This window comes from Bombina bombina, chromosome 4, assembly GCF_027579735.1.
Source record: "Bombina bombina isolate aBomBom1 chromosome 4, aBomBom1.pri, whole genome shotgun sequence".
NCBI classification, from domain to species: Eukaryota; Metazoa; Chordata; class Amphibia; order Anura; family Bombinatoridae; genus Bombina; species Bombina bombina.
In genome coordinates, this window is record NC_069502.1 from 1,067,206,045 (window position 1) to 1,067,227,101 (window position 21,057).

The 21,057-nt window shown below is 40.6% G+C and overlaps 1 protein-coding gene across 2 annotated transcripts in view; it reads left to right on the forward strand.

Moving 5' to 3' along the window:
* LOC128657795 (follicle-stimulating hormone receptor) overlaps positions 1 to 21,057 on the forward strand; it is a 626,230-nt gene that overhangs the window by 386,598 nt on the left and 218,575 nt on the right. For both annotated transcript variants that reach the window (XM_053712211.1, XM_053712212.1), the window contains one exon: positions 18,427 to 18,498. In XM_053712211.1, the coding sequence (XP_053568186.1) occupies positions 18,427 to 18,498 (72 nt within the window). The remainder of the gene's footprint in view (positions 1 to 18,426; positions 18,499 to 21,057) is intronic.

Genomic DNA, 21,057 nt, shown 5'->3' on the forward strand with positions numbered 1-21,057 from the left:
ACAAAGCAACAACTAACACTAACCCCCGAACATCCACTTACAGTTTTTGAAGTCCCGCTTGAACGATCTTCATCCAGACGGCAAAGTCCTCATCCATGCGGCGAGAAGTCTTCATCCAAGCGGCCTCTTCTATCTACATCCAGGCGGCAAGAAGTCTTCATCTAGGCGGCTTCTTCTATCTTCATCCAGGCGGCATCTTCTATCTTCATCCCAGCGGCTCGGAGCGGGTCCATCCTGGAGATGTCCAGTGCGGAGCATCCTCTTCATACAGTCGCCGCCTCACACATAATTTTCAATGCAAGGTACGCGATTCAAGATGGTGTCCTTTGCATTCCTATTGGCTGATTTGGTTTTGGAAATTCAAATCAGCCAATAGGATGAGAGCTACTGAAATCCTATTGGCTGTTCAAAACAGCCAATAGGATGAGAGCTTCTGAAATTCTATTGGCTGTTCAAATCAGCCAATATAATTTCAGTAGCTCTCATCCTATTGGCTGATTTAAATTTCTTAAATCAAATCAGCCAATAAGAATGCAAGGGACGCCATTCAATGTATGGCGGCGACCGTATGAAGAGGATGCTCTGCTCTTTTAATGTGTATTTTAGTTTAATTTAATTGGTAGATTAATTTTAGTTCACTAGATATATTATTTTTAATTGTTAGTTTAATCTTAGTTTTTTTTAATTTGACAGGTAAGTTTAAATTTAATTTAATATAGGGAAATTGTAATTTTCATATAAAGGTTTAGGGGTTACTAGCTTAAATTAGTTTATTGCGATGTGGGGGCTTTCAGTTTAGGGGTTAATATTTAAATTTAGCATATTTAGGAGTTAATAGGTAGTTTATGGGTGTTTAGTGCACTTTGTGACAGTTTAGTTATGAGCTTTATGTAACAATTTTGTAGCTTAAAACTCATAACTACTGCTCTCAAATTGCGAAACATATCTTGTCATTATAGGATGGAACGCAAGCTTTTTAGCCTCACCGCAAAACTTGTAATGGCAGCACTATGGAAGTCCCATGAAAAAAACTTAATTTTTACGTGTGCGGGACTGACGTTGCGTTGCAGGCTAAAAGGCTTGCGGTACAGCTATACCGACAAGACTTGTAATGGCTGCGGTGCTGTTTTAATGCTGAAATTGCCATTTTTTCAGCATTAAAACACAAACACAAAACTCGTAATCTAGGTGATACAGAGGAACAAGTGCACTACAATGAGGCTCACATTGGGCGCACCTATGGTGTGATTGGGCGGTTTCCACTGTTTGGACAGCTCCGGCGGAGTTCTTCAACATGCCCCCCCCCCCAAAGTCATATTCCTAATCTGCTGTATGCTACACAACATTGCCCTAACCATGCCAAATTTAGATCTTGAGAACTTGGATATCCCCGAGTATGACAACCAAATTGCACCATTACAGCAAAATGATGCAAGGGGAGTTCAAACTGGAGCTGACTATATTCAGGCAGTTTTTGGCCAATAATGGTGTAAATATTGACTGTGTTACATACCGGTATGTTTATTTTTGTAATGTTATTTTACTGTATTGCTTTTTACCAAAAGACGTTAATTTTGGATATCTTGCAATTATTGACTTTCAAAGTTTGTCAAAACATATCTTGAAAAAACTATCTTCAAATAAAGATTATTTATTGTACACTTGACTCTGTTTTTCATTCTAAAGTGTTTCTGGTATTGCCAATATATTTGTTCAGACATAAATCAGCAAAATATTTTGAAATGACAAATATATTTGTAACATGGTTTTAATCTCTCATGTTTGGGAATGTTAAAGTGACAGCATAGTCAAAATTAAACCTTCATGTTTAAGATAGGGCATGTAATTTTAAGCAACATTCCTATTTAGCTTTTTCTTCTAATGTGCATTGTCCTCTTTGTATTCTTATTTGATCGATAAACCTAGGTAGGCTCATATGATAATATATAAGTACTTGAAGGGTGCCTCTTATCACATGCTGTTTTATTTGCTTTTCACAACAGGGGAGAAATATTACATGTGAGTCTTATAGATAACATTGTGATCATGCATGTTGCTTGTGGCAGACACTGCTCTAATTGGCTAAAATGCAAGTCAACAGATAATAAATTAAATGCCATGTGATCAGAGGGCTGTCAGGAGATGCTTAGATACAATGTAATCAGAGATAAAAAGTATATTAACGGGACATGAAACACAAAGATTTTCTTTCAGGATTTAAGTAGAACATACATTTTTTTATAAACTTTCCAGTTTACTTCTAGTATCAAATTGGCTTCATTCTATTGGTATCATTTGTTGAAGGAGCAGAAATGCAATACTGATTTCTAAATTAACACATGTGTAAGCCAATGACAATCGGTATACTGTATATATGCAGCCAACAATCAGCAGCTGGAACCTATATTCTTTTCTGCTCCTGAGATTACCTACATATTTTTTCATCAATGGAAAACAAGAGAAAGAAGCAAATGAAATAATAGAAGTAAATTATAAAGTTGTTTACAATCTCATGCTATTTATGGATCATGATAGAAAATATTATGGAATCATGTCCCTTTAATAGAATTGCGTTGGTTATGCAAAACTTGTTTTGACCTCTTAGATGCAGGGGGAGATTGTGGAGGTAATATCTCCCTTGCAGACCTCCCATGAATCAACATAAATATTGTCTTTGTCTACCCTCTCCCTACGCTCTAACTCCCTCTGCTCTATAGCTACCCCCTGGCCCTGTCTACGGCTAACCTCTCCCTATCAAATTCTAACCTCTCCCTATCTATTAAAATCTATCCCTTTCTAAAGCTAATCTATCCCTATCTATTAACATTCTTTCCCTATCTAATGCTAATCTGTCCCTATCTAATTGAATCCCCCTCTCTAGCATCTACCCCTGTTGCTCGACAGATAATCTTAATGCCCCATGCAACTCCTGGTGATTAACCCTTTACTGCCTCCCCAGATTCAACATTTCCTGCATTGCTGCATCTTCTGTTAGAATCAGCTATTTAGGGGCAGGAGCAGCAGGGGCAGCAGGGGCAGCAGGGACAAGAATAGCTGTACAGTCCAGCCCCGAAATACCAGGCAATCCCTCTCTGAACAAGAGAAACAGCAAAACCCCAGACGTACGTTTCGGCCTATTGTGGGCCTCGTCAGTGAGGTGCAGCAGTATCTCTCTAGGCACACTGAGCAACGGGTCCACGTCTGAATTCCCGCATCACACTTAGGGAGACTTCCCTAAGTGTCATAATTTGCATAAATAAAAAGAGAGAAACGCTCAACCTGGGAACGAACAATAGAATAATAGCTTGTTCTATGGCTAGTTACCACCCTAGAAGCAGCCTCTTTTTGCTCAATATGTGCCTTTCACAGAGAAGAACTTTCCTGTAGCATATCAGTCTGATCCTGACTTCACAGTACAGTCCAGCCCCGAAATACCAGGCAATCCCTCTCTGAACAAGAGAAAAAGCAAAACCCCAGACGTACGTTTCGGCCTATTGTGGGCCTCGTCAGTGAGGTGCAGCAGTATCTCTCTAGGCACACTAAGCAATGGGTCCACGTCTGGATTCCCACATCACACTTAGGGAGACTTCCCTAAGTGTCATAATTTGCATAAATAAAAAGAGAGAAGCGCTCAACCTGGGAACGAACAATAGCATAATAGCTTGTTCTATGGCTAGTTACCACCCTAGAAGCAGCCTCTTTTTGCTCAATATGTGCCTTTCACAGAAAAGAACTTTTCTGTAGCATATCAGTCTTATCCTGAATTCACAGTACAGTCCAGCCCCGAAATACCAGGCAATCCCTCTCTGAACAAGAGAAACAGCAAAACCCCAGACGTATGTTTCGGCCTATTGTGGGCCTCGTCAGTGAGGTGCAGCAGTATCTCTCTAGGCACACTGAGCAACGGGTCCACGTCTGGATTCCCGCATCACACTTAGGGAGACTTCCCTAAGTGTCATAATTTGCATAAATAAAAAGAGAGAAGCGCTCAACCTGGGAACGAACAATAGCATAATAGCTTGTTCTATGGCTAGTTACCACCCTAGAAGCAGCCTCTTTTTGCTCAATATGTGCCTTTCACAGAGAAGAACTTTCCTGTAGCATATCAGTCTGATCCTGACTTCACAGTACAGTCCAGCCCCGAAATACCAGGCAATCCCTCTCTGAACAAGAGAAACAGCAAAACCCCAGACGTACGTTTCGGCCTATTGTGGGCCTCGTCAGTGAGGTGCAGCAGTATCTCTCTAGGCACACTGAGCAACGGGTCCACGTCTGGATTCCCGCATCACACTTAGGGAGACTTCCCTAAGTGTCATAATTTGCATAAATAAAAAGAGAGAAGCGCTCAACCTGGGAACGAACAATAGCATAATAGCTTGTTCTATGGCTAGTTACCACCCTAGAAGCAGCCTCTTTTTGCTCAATATGTGCCTTTCACAGAGAAGAACTTTCCTGTAGCATATCAGTCTGATCCTGACTTCACAGTACAGTCCAGCCCCGAAATACCAGGCAATCCCTCTCTGAACAAGAGAAACAGCAAAACCCCAGACGTACGTTTCGGCCTATTGTGGGCCTCGTCAGTGAGGTGCAGCAGTATCTCTCTAGGCACACTGAGCAACGGGTCCACGTCTGGATTCCCGCATCACACTTAGGGAGACTTCCCTAAGTGTCATAATTTGCATAAATAAAAAGAGAGAAGCGCTCAACCTGGGAACGAACAATAGCATAATAGCTTGTTCTATGGCTAGTTACCACCCTAGAAGCAGCCTCTTTTTTCTCAATATGTGCCTTTCACAGAGAAGAACTTTCCTGTAGCATATCAGTCTGATCCTGACTTCACAGTACAGTCCAGCCCCGAAATACCAGGCAATCCCTCTCTGAACAAGAGAAACAGCAAAACCCCAGACGTACGTTTCGGCCTATTGTGGGCCTCGTCAGTGAGGTGCAGCAGTATCTCTCTAGGCACACTGAGCAACGGGTCCACGTCTGAATTCCCGCATCACACTTAGGGAGACTTCCCTAAGTGTCATAATTTGCATAAATAAAAAGAGAGAAACGCTCAACCTGGGAACGAACAATAGAATAATAGCTTGTTCTATGGCTAGTTACCACCCTAGAAGCAGCCTCTTTTTGCTCAATATGTGCCTTTCACAGAGAAGAACTTTCCTGTAGCATATCAGTCTGATCCTGACTTCACAGTACAGTCCAGCCCCGAAATACCAGGCAATCCCTCTCTGAACAAGAGAAACAGCAAAACCCCAGACGTATGTTTCGGCCTATTGTGGGCCTCGTCAGTGAGGTGCAGCAGTATCTCTCTAGGCACACTAAGCAATGGGTCCACGTCTGGATTCCCGCATCACACTTAGGGAGACTTCCCTAAGTGTCATAATTTGCATAAATAAAAAGAGAGAAGCGCTCAACCTGGGAACGAACAATAGCATAATAGCTTGTTCTATGGCTAGTTACCACCCTAGAAGCAGCCTCTTTTTGCTCAATATGTGCCTTTCACAGAGAAGAACTTTCCTGTAGCATATCAGTCTGATCCTGACTTCACAGTACAGTCCAGCCCCGAAATACCAGGCAATCCCTCTCTGAACAAGAGAAACAGCAAAACCCCAGACGTACGTTTCGGCCTATTGTGGGCCTCATCAGTGAGGTGCAGCAGTATCTCTCTAGGCACACTGAGCAACGGGTCCACGTCTGGATTCCCGCATCAGACTTAGGGAGACTTCCCTAAGTGTCATAATTTGCATAAATAAAAAGAGAGAAGCGCTCAACCTGGGAACGAACAATAGCATAATAGCTTGTTCTATGGCTAGTTACCACCCTAGAAGCAGCCTCTTTTTGCTCAATATGTGCCTTTCACAGAAAAGAACTTTTCTGTAGCATATCAGTCTTATCCTGAATTCACAGTACAGTCCAGCCCCGAAATACCAGGCAATCCCTCTCTGAACAAGAGAAACAGCAAAACCCCAGACGTATGTTTCGGCCTATTGTGGGCCTCGTCAGTGAGGTGCAGCAGTATCTCTCTAGGCACACTGAGCAACGGGTCCACGTCTGGATTCCCGCATCACACTTAGGGAGACTTCCCTAAGTGTCATAATTTGCATAAATAAAAAGAGAGAAGCGCTCAACCTGGGAACGAACAATAGCATAATAGCTTGTTCTATGGCTAGTTACCACCCTAGAAGCAGCCTCTTTTTGCTCAATATGTGCCTTTCACAGAGAAGAACTTTCCTGTAGCATATCAGTCTGATCCTGACTTCACAGTACAGTCCAGCCCCGAAATACCAGGCAATCCCTCTCTGAACAAGAGAAACAGCAAAACCCCAGACGTACGTTTCGGCCTATTGTGGGCCTCGTCAGTGAGGTGCAGCAGTATCTCTCTAGGCACACTGAGCAACGGGTCCACGTCTGGATTCCCGCATCACACTTAGGGAGACTTCCCTAAGTGTCATAATTTGCATAAATAAAAAGAGAGAAGCGCTCAACCTGGGAACGAACAATAGCATAATAGCTTGTTCTATGGCTAGTTACCACCCTAGAAGCAGCCTCTTTTTGCTCAATATGTGCCTTTCACAGAGAAGAACTTTCCTGTAGCATATCAGTCTGATCCTGACTTCACAGTACAGTCCAGCCCCGAAATACCAGGCAATCCCTCTCTGAACAAGAGAAACAGCAAAACCCCAGACGTACGTTTCGGCCTATTGTGGGCCTCGTCAGTGAGGTGCAGCAGTATCTCTCTAGGCACACTGAGCAACGGGTCCACGTCTGGATTCCCGCATCACACTTAGGGAGACTTCCCTAAGTGTCATAATTTGCATAAATAAAAAGAGAGAAGCGCTCAACCTGGGAACGAACAATATCATAATAGCTTGTTCTATGGCTAGTTACCACCCTAGAAGCAGCCTCTTTTTTCTCAATATGTGCCTTTCACAGAGAAGAACTTTCCTGTAGCATATCAGTCTGATCCTGACTTCACAGTACAGTCCAGCCCCGAAATACCAGGCAATCCCTCTCTGAACAAGAGAAACAGCAAAACCCCAGACGTACGTTTCGGCCTATTGTGGGCCTCGTCAGTGAGGTGCAGTAGTATCTCTCTAGGCACACTGAGCAACGGGTCCACGTCTGGATTCCCGCATCACACTTAGGGAGACTTCCCTAAGTGTCATAATTTGCATAAATAAAAAGAGAGAAGCGCACAAGAGCAAAAAGAGGCTGCTTCTTGGGTGGTAACTAGCCATTGAACAAGCTATTATGCTATTGTTCGTTTCCAGGTTGAGCGCTTCTCTCTTTTTATTTATGAGCCTTAAAGATTATGTATCTCAAGGCTGCAATTTTGTACCAAAGAAAGGCTGTTCCTCCTACTAGGGTCAGCAGCTGGCTAGAGGTTAAAGGACATTATAAATGTCACTTCAGCAGCTGCATAGCATGTGGTTTTACATGTGTCACTAAACACTTCCAATCATTTGCTACGCACAAGGTGTTTGATCTTGGATCCTATACAAATTGCCGTTCCATTTTTGTGATATATCTGGTTGAGTGCACCCAATGTAAGAAGCAGTACGTAGGGTGCACCTCCAGAGAAGGCAGAAACAGGATCAGGGAACACCTGAATAATATAGAGAATGGTGTTGAGTGCTCAGTCCTAGCTAGGCACTTTATCTATGTTCATGATAAAGTAGTCTCATCTTTTAAGTGGCAAGTGATCGATCAGATCAGAGCTCCACTTCGTGGAGGAGATAGAATGACTAAGTTATTGTTTAAGGAGGCCTTTTGGATCTTCAAGCTACAGACTAGAAGACCAAAGGGCTTCAATATTGATGGTGATGTCATCAATTTCTGGAATCAACAACATTAACACTGGCTATAATTAGCCGGCAGTTTACAAATGTGTTCATCTAATACTTTAATAATCTACACACAAGGTATAATTCTTGACATATAAATACAGCAATCTGTGTTCATTGAGAACCATATATATCAATGCTTTGAAAGTTAAAATGGTCTAGGTATGATAGCAGTAAGGATAATAAATCAATAGGCACTAGGTACACTTAATGGTTAGTATGATGGTTATAGTTAAATATAGGGTAGAATATATGATAATCCTTTAGATTAAAAACTATCCATATAGAGTTAATTTATGGCTAGGATCCCAAACAATAATGTTTTGGATTTTCATATTGGCAGGTTAATGCTATCCCTATCTTATAAACATTGCTTTAGTAATGATTGTGCATCATTTCTCCTTTCTGCTTTCACTCCTTTGCATTGTGAATTAAGACCAGAAGATGTCATTTAGCCTTGTCTGCACTAATGATTGTTTCTCTTTATATTCACTTTTTTTTATCTAAAAGGATATGTGATTTTGTGAATGTTTCATTTTAAAGTCCAAATTAATTGGATAATATGTGACTTATCATTTAAATGATCCTTTCAATTGTATTTCCATACCATTTAAGAACTTGATTGTTAGGTATTATCCTGTCCCTTTAAATTAGCATATACGGGGTTTCTCACACCTGGGGGCTCAGGTGTATTTAAGTAGCATGTTGATGTGAACTTATCAGTCCATGAATAAGGCAGAGGGCTGCCGAAACGCGTAGGACCTGTTCTATGTACCCCTTATGCAAGGGCTATAAGCTTTTATGCTATTTTTATATTCATCTCCAATAAAGTCAATTTTACTTCAACGCCTTGAGGTCTCGCTGGTTTTTCCAATGATAAATAAGGCTGTTGAATGTAGATTTGCGGCAGCAATATCTGGTGATGCCTGGGGAGGTTATTAACTTCAGCAAATGTGCCTAAATTGACGTAACTTTCTTGTTACGAAATAGCTTGATATGACTGCAGACCATTTTCAAATGCATTCTGGCCACAAAAACACCCGCTATATCTTTCATGGAGACAATTTCACAAAGGTATTTCAATCATAGAAGATATTTTGACAGTTTGTAAAAAGTGTTTTCTTTTTACTTTTCAATTTATTTTTTTTCACGTTCTGGACCTTAAAGGGACATAAAACCCAATGTTTTTCTTTCATGATTTAAATAGAACATAGCATTTTAAACAACTTTCTAATTTACTTCTATTATCACATTTTCTTAGTTTTCTTGTTATTTTGTGGAAAAGCAGAAATGTAAGTTTAAGAGTGTGCACATGTCTGCAGCACTATAAAGCAGCAGTTTTGCAACAATGTTTTACATTAGCAGGGACACTAGATGGCAGCACTATTTCCTGTCGTGTAGTGCTTCAGGCATGTGCACGCTACCTACCTAGGTATCTCTTCAACAAAGAATAACATGAGAATGAAATAAAATTGATAACAGAAGTAAATTGGAAACTTTTTAAAAATGATATCCTCTATCTGAATCATGAAAGAACATTTTTGGGTTTAATGTCCCTTTAAGCCTGTTGAAAATGTAATTTATTTGCCAATTTTGTGAAGTATTTCTTGGCTATTTATATGCCCTTTTGTCAATGTTAAAATTCTAGCACATGATCAGTTCACCTTTTAATAAACTAGACAATTTTTACGTAATAAAAAATTAAACTTTGCCTAGCGTACCCTGTTGACATAGTACCTACATCCTATCTTCTATCTCTTGCTGCGGTTCCTGATGTCAGCTTTGACAGCTAAGACTGCAGCCAGAGGCAGAAGGCATCTGCCTTTATATGGTACCATATGAAGGCATATCACAGATACAGACAGATTGCGATACATTGCTAAAGAAAAAAATGTTTTGTGAGGCAAAAGAGGTTTTGACAGAGGTGGGGAGTATAAATAATGATAGCTTGGGGGAGGGAGGGAGGGAGGGGGAAGGAGGGAACCCTAAACTACTGGAAATTATTTTGTATTAATAAATTCTATAAACTGGTCACTGGCAGAAAGCAGCTAATACTTAAAATGGGGACTTCTAGTCAGAGGGGGGGGGGGGGTTAGAGAGTTTTTGTGGAGGGATCAGTGAGGTGGGAGAATTGAGGAGGGATCCCTACAATAAAAAATAATATATATTTTTTTTTTTTAAAAAAAAAGAATGCTCTAAAACTGGATACTGGCAGAGACTGTCTGCTGGTACCTAAGATGTTGGTGACCAGTGGTGGGTTTAGGAGGGAAGATAGATGTTTGAGAGAGAGAGATCAGGGGTGGGAGGTGCCTGGGTGATTTCTAAACTACATCTAAAATTAACCTTAAAATCTACACGATTAACCCCTTTGCTGCTGGGAATATTAGAAGTGTGGTGCACAGTTGCAAGTAGTGGCCTTCTTATAACCAAAAAGCAATGGCAAAGTCATGCATGTCTGCTATTTCTGAACAAAGGAAATGCCAGAGAAAATTTTACTAAAATTTGAGTTATGACTGCACAAGCGCAATGTTAATAATTGCAGTGAGAAACTGAAAGTTTGTGAAAAGTGAACTATTTTTTGTAATATGATCACTTTTGAGGGCAAAACCTTGTCATGACATATACCAAAACAGGCCTAGATCAATACCTTGGTTTAATAAATGAAATAGGAAAAAGCATTGTTTAAGCACTGAAAGATACATACCAGTTAATGTCTCTACTCCCCAAACCAGAAAAAGGGGGTTATCAATATTAAAACATAACTTTTATTACAGAAGGGTTAAATAAAAAAAAACACAGTTAAAGGGACATTAAACCCAATTTTTTTCTTTCATGATTCAGATAGAGAATACAATTTTAAACAATATTACAATTTACTTCTATTATCTAATTTTCTTCTTTCTTTAGATATTCTTTGTTGAAGAAATAGCAATGCACATGGGTGAGCCAATCACACGAGGCATCTATGTGCAGCCACCAATCAGCAGCTACTGAGCCTATCTAGATATGCTTTTTGGCAAAGGATATCAAGAGAATTAAGCAAATTAGATAACAGAAGTACATTAGAAAGTTGTGTAAAATTGCATGCTCTTTCTAAATCATGAAAGAAGAAATTTGGGTTTCATGTCCCTTTAAACATTTAAAAATTAACAGGTGAGTCCAATCCAAAATACTACACAAATGTCATATTCAATATTCGTTTCACATATAAAAACCAGAGAAAAGCATAAAATTATTAATTATCCCCATTACAGTGTGCAGCACTAGGCAAAAGATCACTAGCTAATGACTATCTGTAGCTATTAATCCTCTACAAGGGAGCTAAAGGGGTTGGCGATATACTAAGCTCTATAACCCATCTGTAATGCGATCATATTACAAAAAATTATTACTTTTGTTCAGCCTTTACAACAGATGGTACAGATAGTGGGATTATATTAAGAGATGTTACTTTAAATGATAATGGGAGTTGTGCTTGTCTTTTTACAGAGGAAGAGGTTTCAAGGACTTTATAAAAAATAAAAGTAAATATGTCTCTGGGTCCAGATAATATTCATCCAAGAGTTCTTAGAGAACTTTGATCTGTGATAGCTACTTCATTAGCTGATTTATTTAATCAGTCACTGCTAACAGGAGTGTGATGATAGCAGGATGTGATGTCACTAGCTGGTGGGCGGGGCTTAGGTCCGGTGTCTGTGTCGCAGTTAGTTTAGTACAATCAACCTGTCTGGATGTGTATTGCTATGCTCTGTAATAAAATAGAGTTGTACCATCATTGCTGTGTCCTGCATATGTCCTGCATCTCATGACATGGTGTCAGAAGTTCTGGACTACGCTTCTGTTTCTGATGATGACGATGTCAAAGTTTACCCCACCTGAGCCTTTTGACTTTTCTCAGCCTGCAGCTTGGCCCACATGGCGTCAGCGGTTTCAGCGCTTCAGGATTGCATCCAAACTGAACAAGGAGAGTGGTGAAGTACAAGTTAATTCTCTTTTATACTCTATGGGGAAAGATGTAGAGCCAGTGTTCAATGCTTTTACTTTCCAAGAAGGGGAAGAAGTTAACTTTGATATAGTTATGGATAAACTCAGTGCCCACTTTGTGCCCAAAAGAAATGTGATTCATGAGAGAGCTTGTTTTCACAAACGTAATCAGCGTGTGGGAGAATCTGTGGAGTCATTTTTGCGCAGCCTGTATGAATTAGCTGAATTCTGTGAGTTTGGTGTTGCTAAAGAAGAGCAAATCAGAGACAGAATAGTTATTGGAATTGCAGATGCTGAAGTCTCCCTGAAGCTGCAGTTAGAGCCTGATTTAACATTAGACGGGGCTATTAGGATGGCCCGCCAGAGTGAACTGGTGAAAAAGCAAAGTGCTGATCTGAGGTCTGAGAGTATTGTGGATGAAGTACAACAGTCTAGGAAAATTGCTAGTGAAAGGCACAGTGTGAGCGGTAGATCTAAAGTACTGGAAAGGCCTAGAAGTGGATGGGCGCAACATGGCCGATGCACACGGTGCTACCGGGCTCATGATCAGAGTGCTATATGCCCGGCCAGAGATAAAAGATGCAGAAAATGTAACAGAATAGGCCATTTTGAAGTGGTGTGTAAAACTGAATACATTAAGGAGATGCAGGTGGACAGTGACCAGGAGGGTCAGGAAGTGTCTTTTGTGGGGTCTGTTGTGGAACGGACAAGCTCAGAGGAAGATTGGAAAGTTACCTTTACTGTAATGGGAGCCAATGTTGATTTTAAGATTGACACAGGAGCAGATATCACTGTAATGTCTTTTGCTGAATTTATGAGACTGCCTCGACAGCCCCAGCTGGCGAAGGTTACTACAAATGTTCATAGTCCTGGTGGCCGCATTGATTGTGTGGGGAAATTTCTTGCCAGCTGTGAGTACAAACAAAGGAAGTTCACCATGTGGGTGCATGTGATCCGAGGTCAGTGTGTTAACAGTTTATTGAGCAGAAAAGCAGCCTGTGACTTGGGCCTCGTGGCCAGAGTGAATGAGATCTCTGAAGATATGTTTGGCGAGTTGGGCCTACTGAGCTGCAAACCTGTCCGTATAGCACTTAAAAGTGACGCAGTCCCGTACAGTATTTCTACTCCTCGTAGAATTCCGTTCCCGCTCATGCCTCAAGTGGAGAAAGAGCTCATGCGCATGAAGTCTATGGGGGTTATTGAGGAGGTTGTTGAAGCAACTGATTGGTGTGCCCCCATTGTTCCAGTTGCAAAGAAAAACGGAAAGGTGCGCATCTGTGTGGACCTGAAAAGGTTGAATGAGGCAGTGAAGAGGGAGAGATTTGTGCTGCCGACACTGGAAGATATAGCCCCGAAGTTGGCTGGGGCGAAGTTCTTTTCCACATTAGACGCTTCTAGCGGCTTTTGGCAGATCCCCCTGGATCCAAAGTGCCGCAAACTGACTACCTTTATCACTCCGGTAGGTCGGTTCTGTTTCTGCAGACTTCCCTTTGGGATATCCTCCGCTCCTGAGATCTTTCAGAGGGAAATGAGTTCTCTCCTGAGTGGCCACGTGGGCACAGCAGTCGTCATGGACGACATTCTAGTGTATGGGTCTACAGTGGAGGAGCATGATCAGCGTTTGAGTTGTGTGCTGCAGGCTATCAAAGAGTCTGGGCTGAAGCTGAATAAAGAAAAATGTCATTTTAGGAAAACTGAATTATGCTACTTTGGGCATATCATCAACGGGGATGGCATCAAGCCGGACCCCGAGAAAATTCGGGCTATCGAACAGATGAAAAGCCCTTCTGATGTACATGAGCTGAGACAGATATTGGGCCTAGTAAATTACGTGGGCAAGTTTCTTCCAGATTTATCTACAGTTTTGCACCCTATCACAGAGTTGCTTAAGAAAGATGTTGCCTGGGTCTGGGGACCCTCACAAGAAAAAGCGTTCCTGCATGCTAAGTCCCTGCTGGGGTCTGCCCCAGTGCTGGGGTTCTACGACCCTTCAAAAAAGACTGTGGTTAGTGCTGATGCAAGCAGTTATGGGTTGGGGGCTGCACTCCTGCAGCTGAATGACAACAAACTACAGCCCATCGCCTACTGTTCCCGCACACTGACGGCTGCGGAGTCAAAATACGCTCAAATTGAGAAAGAGTGCCTGGCCGCAGTTTGGGCCTGTGAGCGCTTTCAGCGTTATCTAGTGGGTTTGGAGAAATTTAGTCTGGAAACTGACCACAAACCGCTAGTCCCTCTTATCAATTCTTATGACATCGACAAAACACCCTTGAGATGCCAGAGACTTTTAATGAGACTGCTCAGGTTCAATGTTCAGGCAGTGCATGTGCCGGGGAAGCAGCTGGTTGTGGCAGATACACTGTCCAGGCTCCCGCTGGCTGCTGCTGAAGAATCCTCTACAGAATCGGATGTAAAAGTGTATGTTGATTCAGTTCTGGCCTCTAAGTCCATTTCTTCAAGGAAACTGGAAGAGATAAAGAAAGAGACATATTTGGACACAGATCTGCAAGAAGTTATAAGGTACATAAGAGATGGCTGGCCCGAGAGCCGGGCAGCCTGGATGTCTTTAAATGCTTACCAGCCAGAGAGGTCGCAGCTCACGGAGCTGGAGGGGTTGGTGCTGTTCCAAGACCGTATTGTAATTCCTGTCAGCATGAGGAAGGAGATGTTAAACAGGATTCATGATGGCCACTTAGGCATTACAAAGTGCAGAGAAAGAGCAGCTACAGCTGTGTGGTGGCCTGGGATCAGCTCCGACATTGCAAATCACGTGTCTAAATGTGCCTTTTGCCGGGAACGCCGGCCTACTCAGAGAAGGGAGCCCTTAATGTCTACTCCGCTGCCTGCGGGGCCGTGGCAGAAAATAGCTGCTGATTTGTGCGAACTGCACGGGAAAAAGTTTCTTGTTGTTATCGACTACTATTCCAGGTATTTGGAAATAGCACCCCTGAATGATATCACAAGTCAGGCCGTTATCATTCGCCTGAAGAGCTTGTTCGCCCGCTGGGGCATTCCAATGGAGCTGGTGAGTGATAATGGCATGCAGTTCGCTTCTACAGAGTTCAGTGCCTTCAGCAGAGAATATGATTTTGTACATTCCACGTCAAGTCCACATTATCCGCAGGCCAACGGAATGGCTGAAAGGGCAGTTCAAACAACAAAATTCATCCTAAAGCAATCTGAACCGTACCTAGCCCTCTTGTCATACAGGGCGACGCCCATTCAAGCCACCGGGTTTAGCCCGGCACAGCTGATGCTAGGACGCCAGATTCGCACCACTTTACCCTCAGTGGGTGTCTTCAAGCCGCCTGGCCCTGTTCCTCGGGACGAAGTCCTTAGGAGGGATGAAGAGGCCAAAAAGGGTTATCGTTTCTTCTACGACAGGAGACATTCTGTCAGGCCTTTACAGGAACTGAAAGCGGGCCAAAGTGTCAGAATTAAACTGGATGATGAGAAGAAATGGAAGACGCCTGCTACGGTAGTGGGCCGCTCTCCAGAACCAAGGTCTTACACAGTCCTTACAGAGGGAGGGACGGTTACACGCCGTAACCGAAGACATCTTCAGCCTGTACCTGAGAGTCTGGAACCGGATACCTCAGTACCACCGCCGGTGGGATCTCCTGTTCTAAGAGAGGTGCCTTCCCCTCAGCAAGATCATAGCGGGGATATATCTTTGCCTCCAGCAGACTCTTGTTCACCATCTTCTGTATCAGAGGACAATTCATGCAAAGTTACATCAAGCGGAAGAGTGGTGAGGCTTCCGGCCCGATACAGGGACTGACTTTAGCTAGAACAGTGACCGGAAGTATGGGCAGAATAATCCCATGGTCACTGTGGACTAGGGTAGTCTACCCCGATGTCCAAGTCAGGATGTAATTTGTTTGTTCATGTTTTCTAATCTATCTGTTTTTTATAATGTTCTAAAACAAAATGTTGTGTATACCCTGTTGGTGTACCTTGTTGTTTAATATATGTGAATGTATGCTTTGCCTTTGAAAAAGGGGAAGATGTGATGATAGCAGGATGTGATGTCACTAGCTGGTGGGCGGGGCTTAGGTCCGGTGTCTGTGTCGCAGTTAGTTTAGTACAATCAACCTGTCTGGATGTGTATTGCTATGCTCTGTAATAAAATAGAGTTGTACCATCATTGCTGTGTCCTGCATATGTCCTGCATCTCATGACAAGGAGTTTTGTTCCAAAAGTCTGGAAAAGTGCCATTGTAGTCCCTCTTTATAAAAAGGGTAGTAGGGAAGATTCTTCGAACTATAGGCCAGTCAGTTTGACCTCAATTGCAGGGAAATTAATGCAAACTCTTTAAAAGGAAAAACATCTGTCTTACCTTCAGACAAACAACTTAGAAGACAAAGGACAGCATGGTTTCACTACTGAAAGATCATGTCAGACTAATCTAATTGATTTCTTTAACAAAGTAAATAAATTAATAGACCAGGAAGGAGTCGTAGATGTTGCATATCTAGACCTTAGCAAAGCATATGACACTGTCCCACACAAAAAAACGTATTCACAAAATGTATTGCCTTGGAGTAGATGTTAAGATTGTTAAGTGGGTAGAAAGCTGGCTTAAATATAGAAGGCAGAAGGTTTCAAATAATGGATTACATTCAAATTAAGGGGTAAGTTACTATTGGTGTTCCACAAGGGTCAGTTCTTGGGCCTGTTTTGTTTAACATGTTCATAAGTGATATTGGAAGTGGGCTTAAGGGGAAGGGTTGCTTGTTTGCTGATGATACACACATTTGTAACAGAGTTGATGTTCTAGGAGGGGTTGATCAAATGAACAGTGATATTAAAAAAAAACTAGAGAACTGGTCAAATAAATTGGATCTGAAATTTAATATTACCATGCGCAAAAATATACAAATAGAATACAAAAACCCAAAGGCCAATTCTAGGGATCAATTTATAAAGCACCGTAAGCAGCGGTCTCCGTAACCTGTCCGCCTGCTCTGAGGCAGCGGACAGAAATCAACCCGATCGAATACGATCAGGTTGATTGACACCCCCTACTAGCGGCCGCAATTCTGCAGGGAGCGGTATTGCACCAGAAGTTCACAAAAACTGCTGGTGCAATGATAAATGCCAACAGCGTACGCTGTCGGCATTTATCGATGTGCAGCGGACATGATACGCTACATCGTATTATGTCAGCTTGCACATTAATAAATTGACCCCATAGTCTCAATGGTACACTACTGACTGTAACTAAAGAAGAAATGGACTTGGGGATTGTTATTTCAGATAATTTAACATTTGCTACACAATGCAGCAGTGCAGCACCAATAATTCAGCAGCACAGCAGAGGTAAACTATATTTCAATTTTATTCAGTACCAGGAGGAAAAACATGACGTTTCGGGCTCAATTGCCCTTAATCATATCAATGCAGCAATGCAGCCAGTAAGTCCAGTCGAATACTTAGTTACATTGAGAAAGGTATCAGTAGTAGAAATAGCAAGTTTCTTATGCCACTTCATATGATTATTATTTAGGATGAATTTGGAATACTGTGTCCAGTTCTGGAGGCCATATCTTAAGAAAGATATAAATGAACTAGAAGCTGTTCAAAAGAGGGCTACTAAAATGGTAAACAATGTAAAATATAAAACGTACAAAGAAAGACTCTATGACCTAAATCTGTATAGTTTAGAGGATAGAAGGGAAAGAGGTGACATGATAGAAACCTTCAAATGCATGAAGGGACATAATAGAAGCTGAAAGCTTTTTCCACAAAAAAAAAACAAAGGCCACAACAAGAGGTCACAATCTAAAGTTAGAGGGTGTCAGGTTCAGGAGAAATGTGAGGAAGCATTTTTTTTACAGAAAGGGTGGTGGATTCATGGAATAAACTTCTAATTGAGGTGGTAAACACAAAGACTGTAAAGGAATTCAAAAATGCCTGGGACATGCATAAGGCTAGCCTAAGAAAAAAGTAACATGTAATATGGGTAGACTTGACGGGCTTTTTTGGTTCTTATCTACCGTCAAAGTCTATGTTTCTATGTTTTCTATCTATATATATATAGTGCACCCTGCACTATCAAGAGTGTTCCACTTGAATTCTTGGCCATTATTTGTTGGGTTTGTGCTCTGCACACAATTCACAACTTGTGAAACAAGTGATGTTATTTTCTAATAATAAATCTTAGTCACATACTTATTTACATAAATGTATTATGTATAATTATACAAATGAAATATATTGTCAGTGATATAGAACAACTAGGTTTATTTTTATTTTTTTTATTTTTTTTATTGAACCAAGTATGTCAGTTATTGTAGTTTATGATGTACTGCACAATTATAAATGTATACATATTTTAAACACATAAATAGTAAATAGTGGATCCCTGTTACAATTTGTATTATTATATTGAAATCATCAAAGTTTCTGTGGACTGATATTTAGTGACTTACTATTTCTAAATTGTTTAAATTCATTTTGAAATTACATATCATGATAATAATACTGTTTTAAACTATTCAATACCTATTTGCATCAGCAAGCAATGTTTTACATAAAAGAGCCATACTGTTATTTTAAACCTAATTTTCAATTTTATTTCTTCTTGTAGGTTAATATCGAACACTGGAATTAATTTTATCCCTGCTGTTTCCAAGATACAATCATTGCAAACAATGCTATTGTAAGTTGTAAGAATATCTGCAAAATATTCCATCATTTTACAAATCTACACTCTTAAAGGGACAATCAAAAAACTTCCATGATTCAAATAGGACATGTCATTTTAAACAACTTTCCAATTTTCTTTTATCACCAATTTTTCTCTGTTCTTTTGGTATTCTTAGTTTAAAGCTAAACCTAGGTGGTTCATATGCTAATTTCTTATACCTTGAAGGCCGCCTCTAATCTGAAAGTATTTTGAACGTTTTTCACCACTAGAGGGCATTAGTTCATGTGTTTCACATAGATAATACTGAGCTCACTCACGTGAATTTACCGAGGAGTGAGCACTGCTTGGCTAAAATACAAGTCTGTCAAATGAACTGAAATAAGGGGGCAGTCAGCAGAGGCTTAGATACAAGATAATTACAGAGGTAAAACATGCATAATTATAACTTTTAGTTATGCAAAACTGAGGAATGGGTTATAAAGAGATTATCTATTTTTTTTAAAAACAAAAATTCTGGTGTTGACTGTCCCTTTTAACTTTGATGTGGTTTAAATCTTTTTGTATTATATTATAGGGCACAGCTATACGTCTGTATATGTGTTACTTTAGCTAAGTATAGCTCAATTGGTTTTATCCTAGATTAAAGGGACATGATGGTCATAAATAAACTTTAATGCATAATATAGAAAATGCAATTTTAAGAGATTTTTCAATCTGTTAATGTTATCATATTTACTTTGTTCCCTTTGTATCCTTTGTCAAAATACATGGCTAGGTAGGCCGAGAAGTAGTAAAGCACTACTGGGAACTACATATATATATGCTTCTTGTCATTGGCTCATCAGATGTGCTCATTTACCTCCCAGTATTTCATTACTGCTCTGGAACTGACTTAACTTATTTGTTTAACCACTTTTCAGGGGTTAAAGAATTAGTCTAGTCAAAATTAAACTCATGATTCAGATAGAGCATGCAGTTTTAAGCAACTTTCTGATTGAATTCTATTATAATTTTTTCTCCATTCTCTTGGTATCTTTATTTGAATATAAGCTTAGGAGACAGCCCATTTTTGGTTCAGACCTGGGTAGCACTTGTTGATTGGTGACTACATTTAGATATCAATCAGAAAGCGCTACCCAGGTGCTGAACCAAAAATGGGGCGGCTCCCATGCTTACATTCTAATTTTTTAAAATAAAGATAAAAAAGAACAAAGAAAAATTGATAATAGGAGTAAATTAGAAAGTTGCTTAAAATTGCATGCTCTATCTGAATCATTAAAGTTTAATTCTGACTAGACTATCCCTTTAAGCACTTAGGAGTCAATTGCAATCGTCCTGATCTTGTTTATTGGCATGTTTTGGTTCCTGATCCATGTTTTACAAGTTCTTAGTGATCACCATCCAAGGGATAACACCATTGGATCCAATTAGATAGAGGGAAAATCAACCATGTGATGTATGGCTCGCAGCTAGGATCCCAATCCTCCCAATCATGGGTTTTTTACTTTATTTCAGCAGCAAACTGGACACATTGGCAACTATTTATCAAGCCGTCAACTTACTTGCATTCGACGGCACCAATACGCTCGCCAAAGTTCGCCTAACATCACTGCCGCGGACCTGAATACATTCTCCAAAATTATCAAAAAAGCTGTCAAAAAGCTGTGCACTAAGTATGGGGCGATGAGCAGCGGACTGTTGTTAACTAACAGTCATCGATCTCGCTGCTCTTCGGCTTTTTTACAGCTTTCTTGGTACCCTGTCACTAAACACCTACACTATACTATACTGTTTTCCCCCTATACCGCCGCTCCCGGACCCCACCGCAACTCTAATAAATGTATTAACCCCTAAACCACCACTCCTGGAGCCCACCGCCACCTACATTATACTTATTAACCCCTAATCTGCCCCCCTACACCGCCACCACCTACATTATATTTATTAATCCCTAATCTGCCCCCCCACACCGCCGCCACCTACATTAAATTTATTAACCCCTAATATGCCCCCCTATACCCCCGCTACCTACATTAAATTTATTAACCCCTAATCTGCCCCCCCTACACAGCCGCAACCTACATTAAACTTATTAACCCCTAATCTGCCCCTCCTACACTGCCGCCACCTACATTAAAATTATTAACCCCTAATTCCCCCGCGACACCGCCGCCACCTACATTAAATTTATTAACCCCTAAACCTAAGTCTAACCCTAACCCTAACACCCCCTAACTTAAATATAATTTAAATAAATATAAATAAATATTACTATCATTAAATAAATTATTCCTAGTTAAAACTAAACTATTTAATAACTATTTTATAACTATTTAATAACTTCCTAGTTAAAATAAAAACAAATATACATGTAAAATAAAACCTAACCTAAGTTACAATTACACCTAACACTACACTATAATTAAATAAATTCCCTAAACTAAATACAATTAAATAAAATTAAATAAAATTATCTAAAGTACAACCCCCCCCCCACTAAATTACAGAAAATAAAAAACAAATTACAAGTTTTTTAAACTAATTACACCTAATCTAATCCCCCTAACAAAA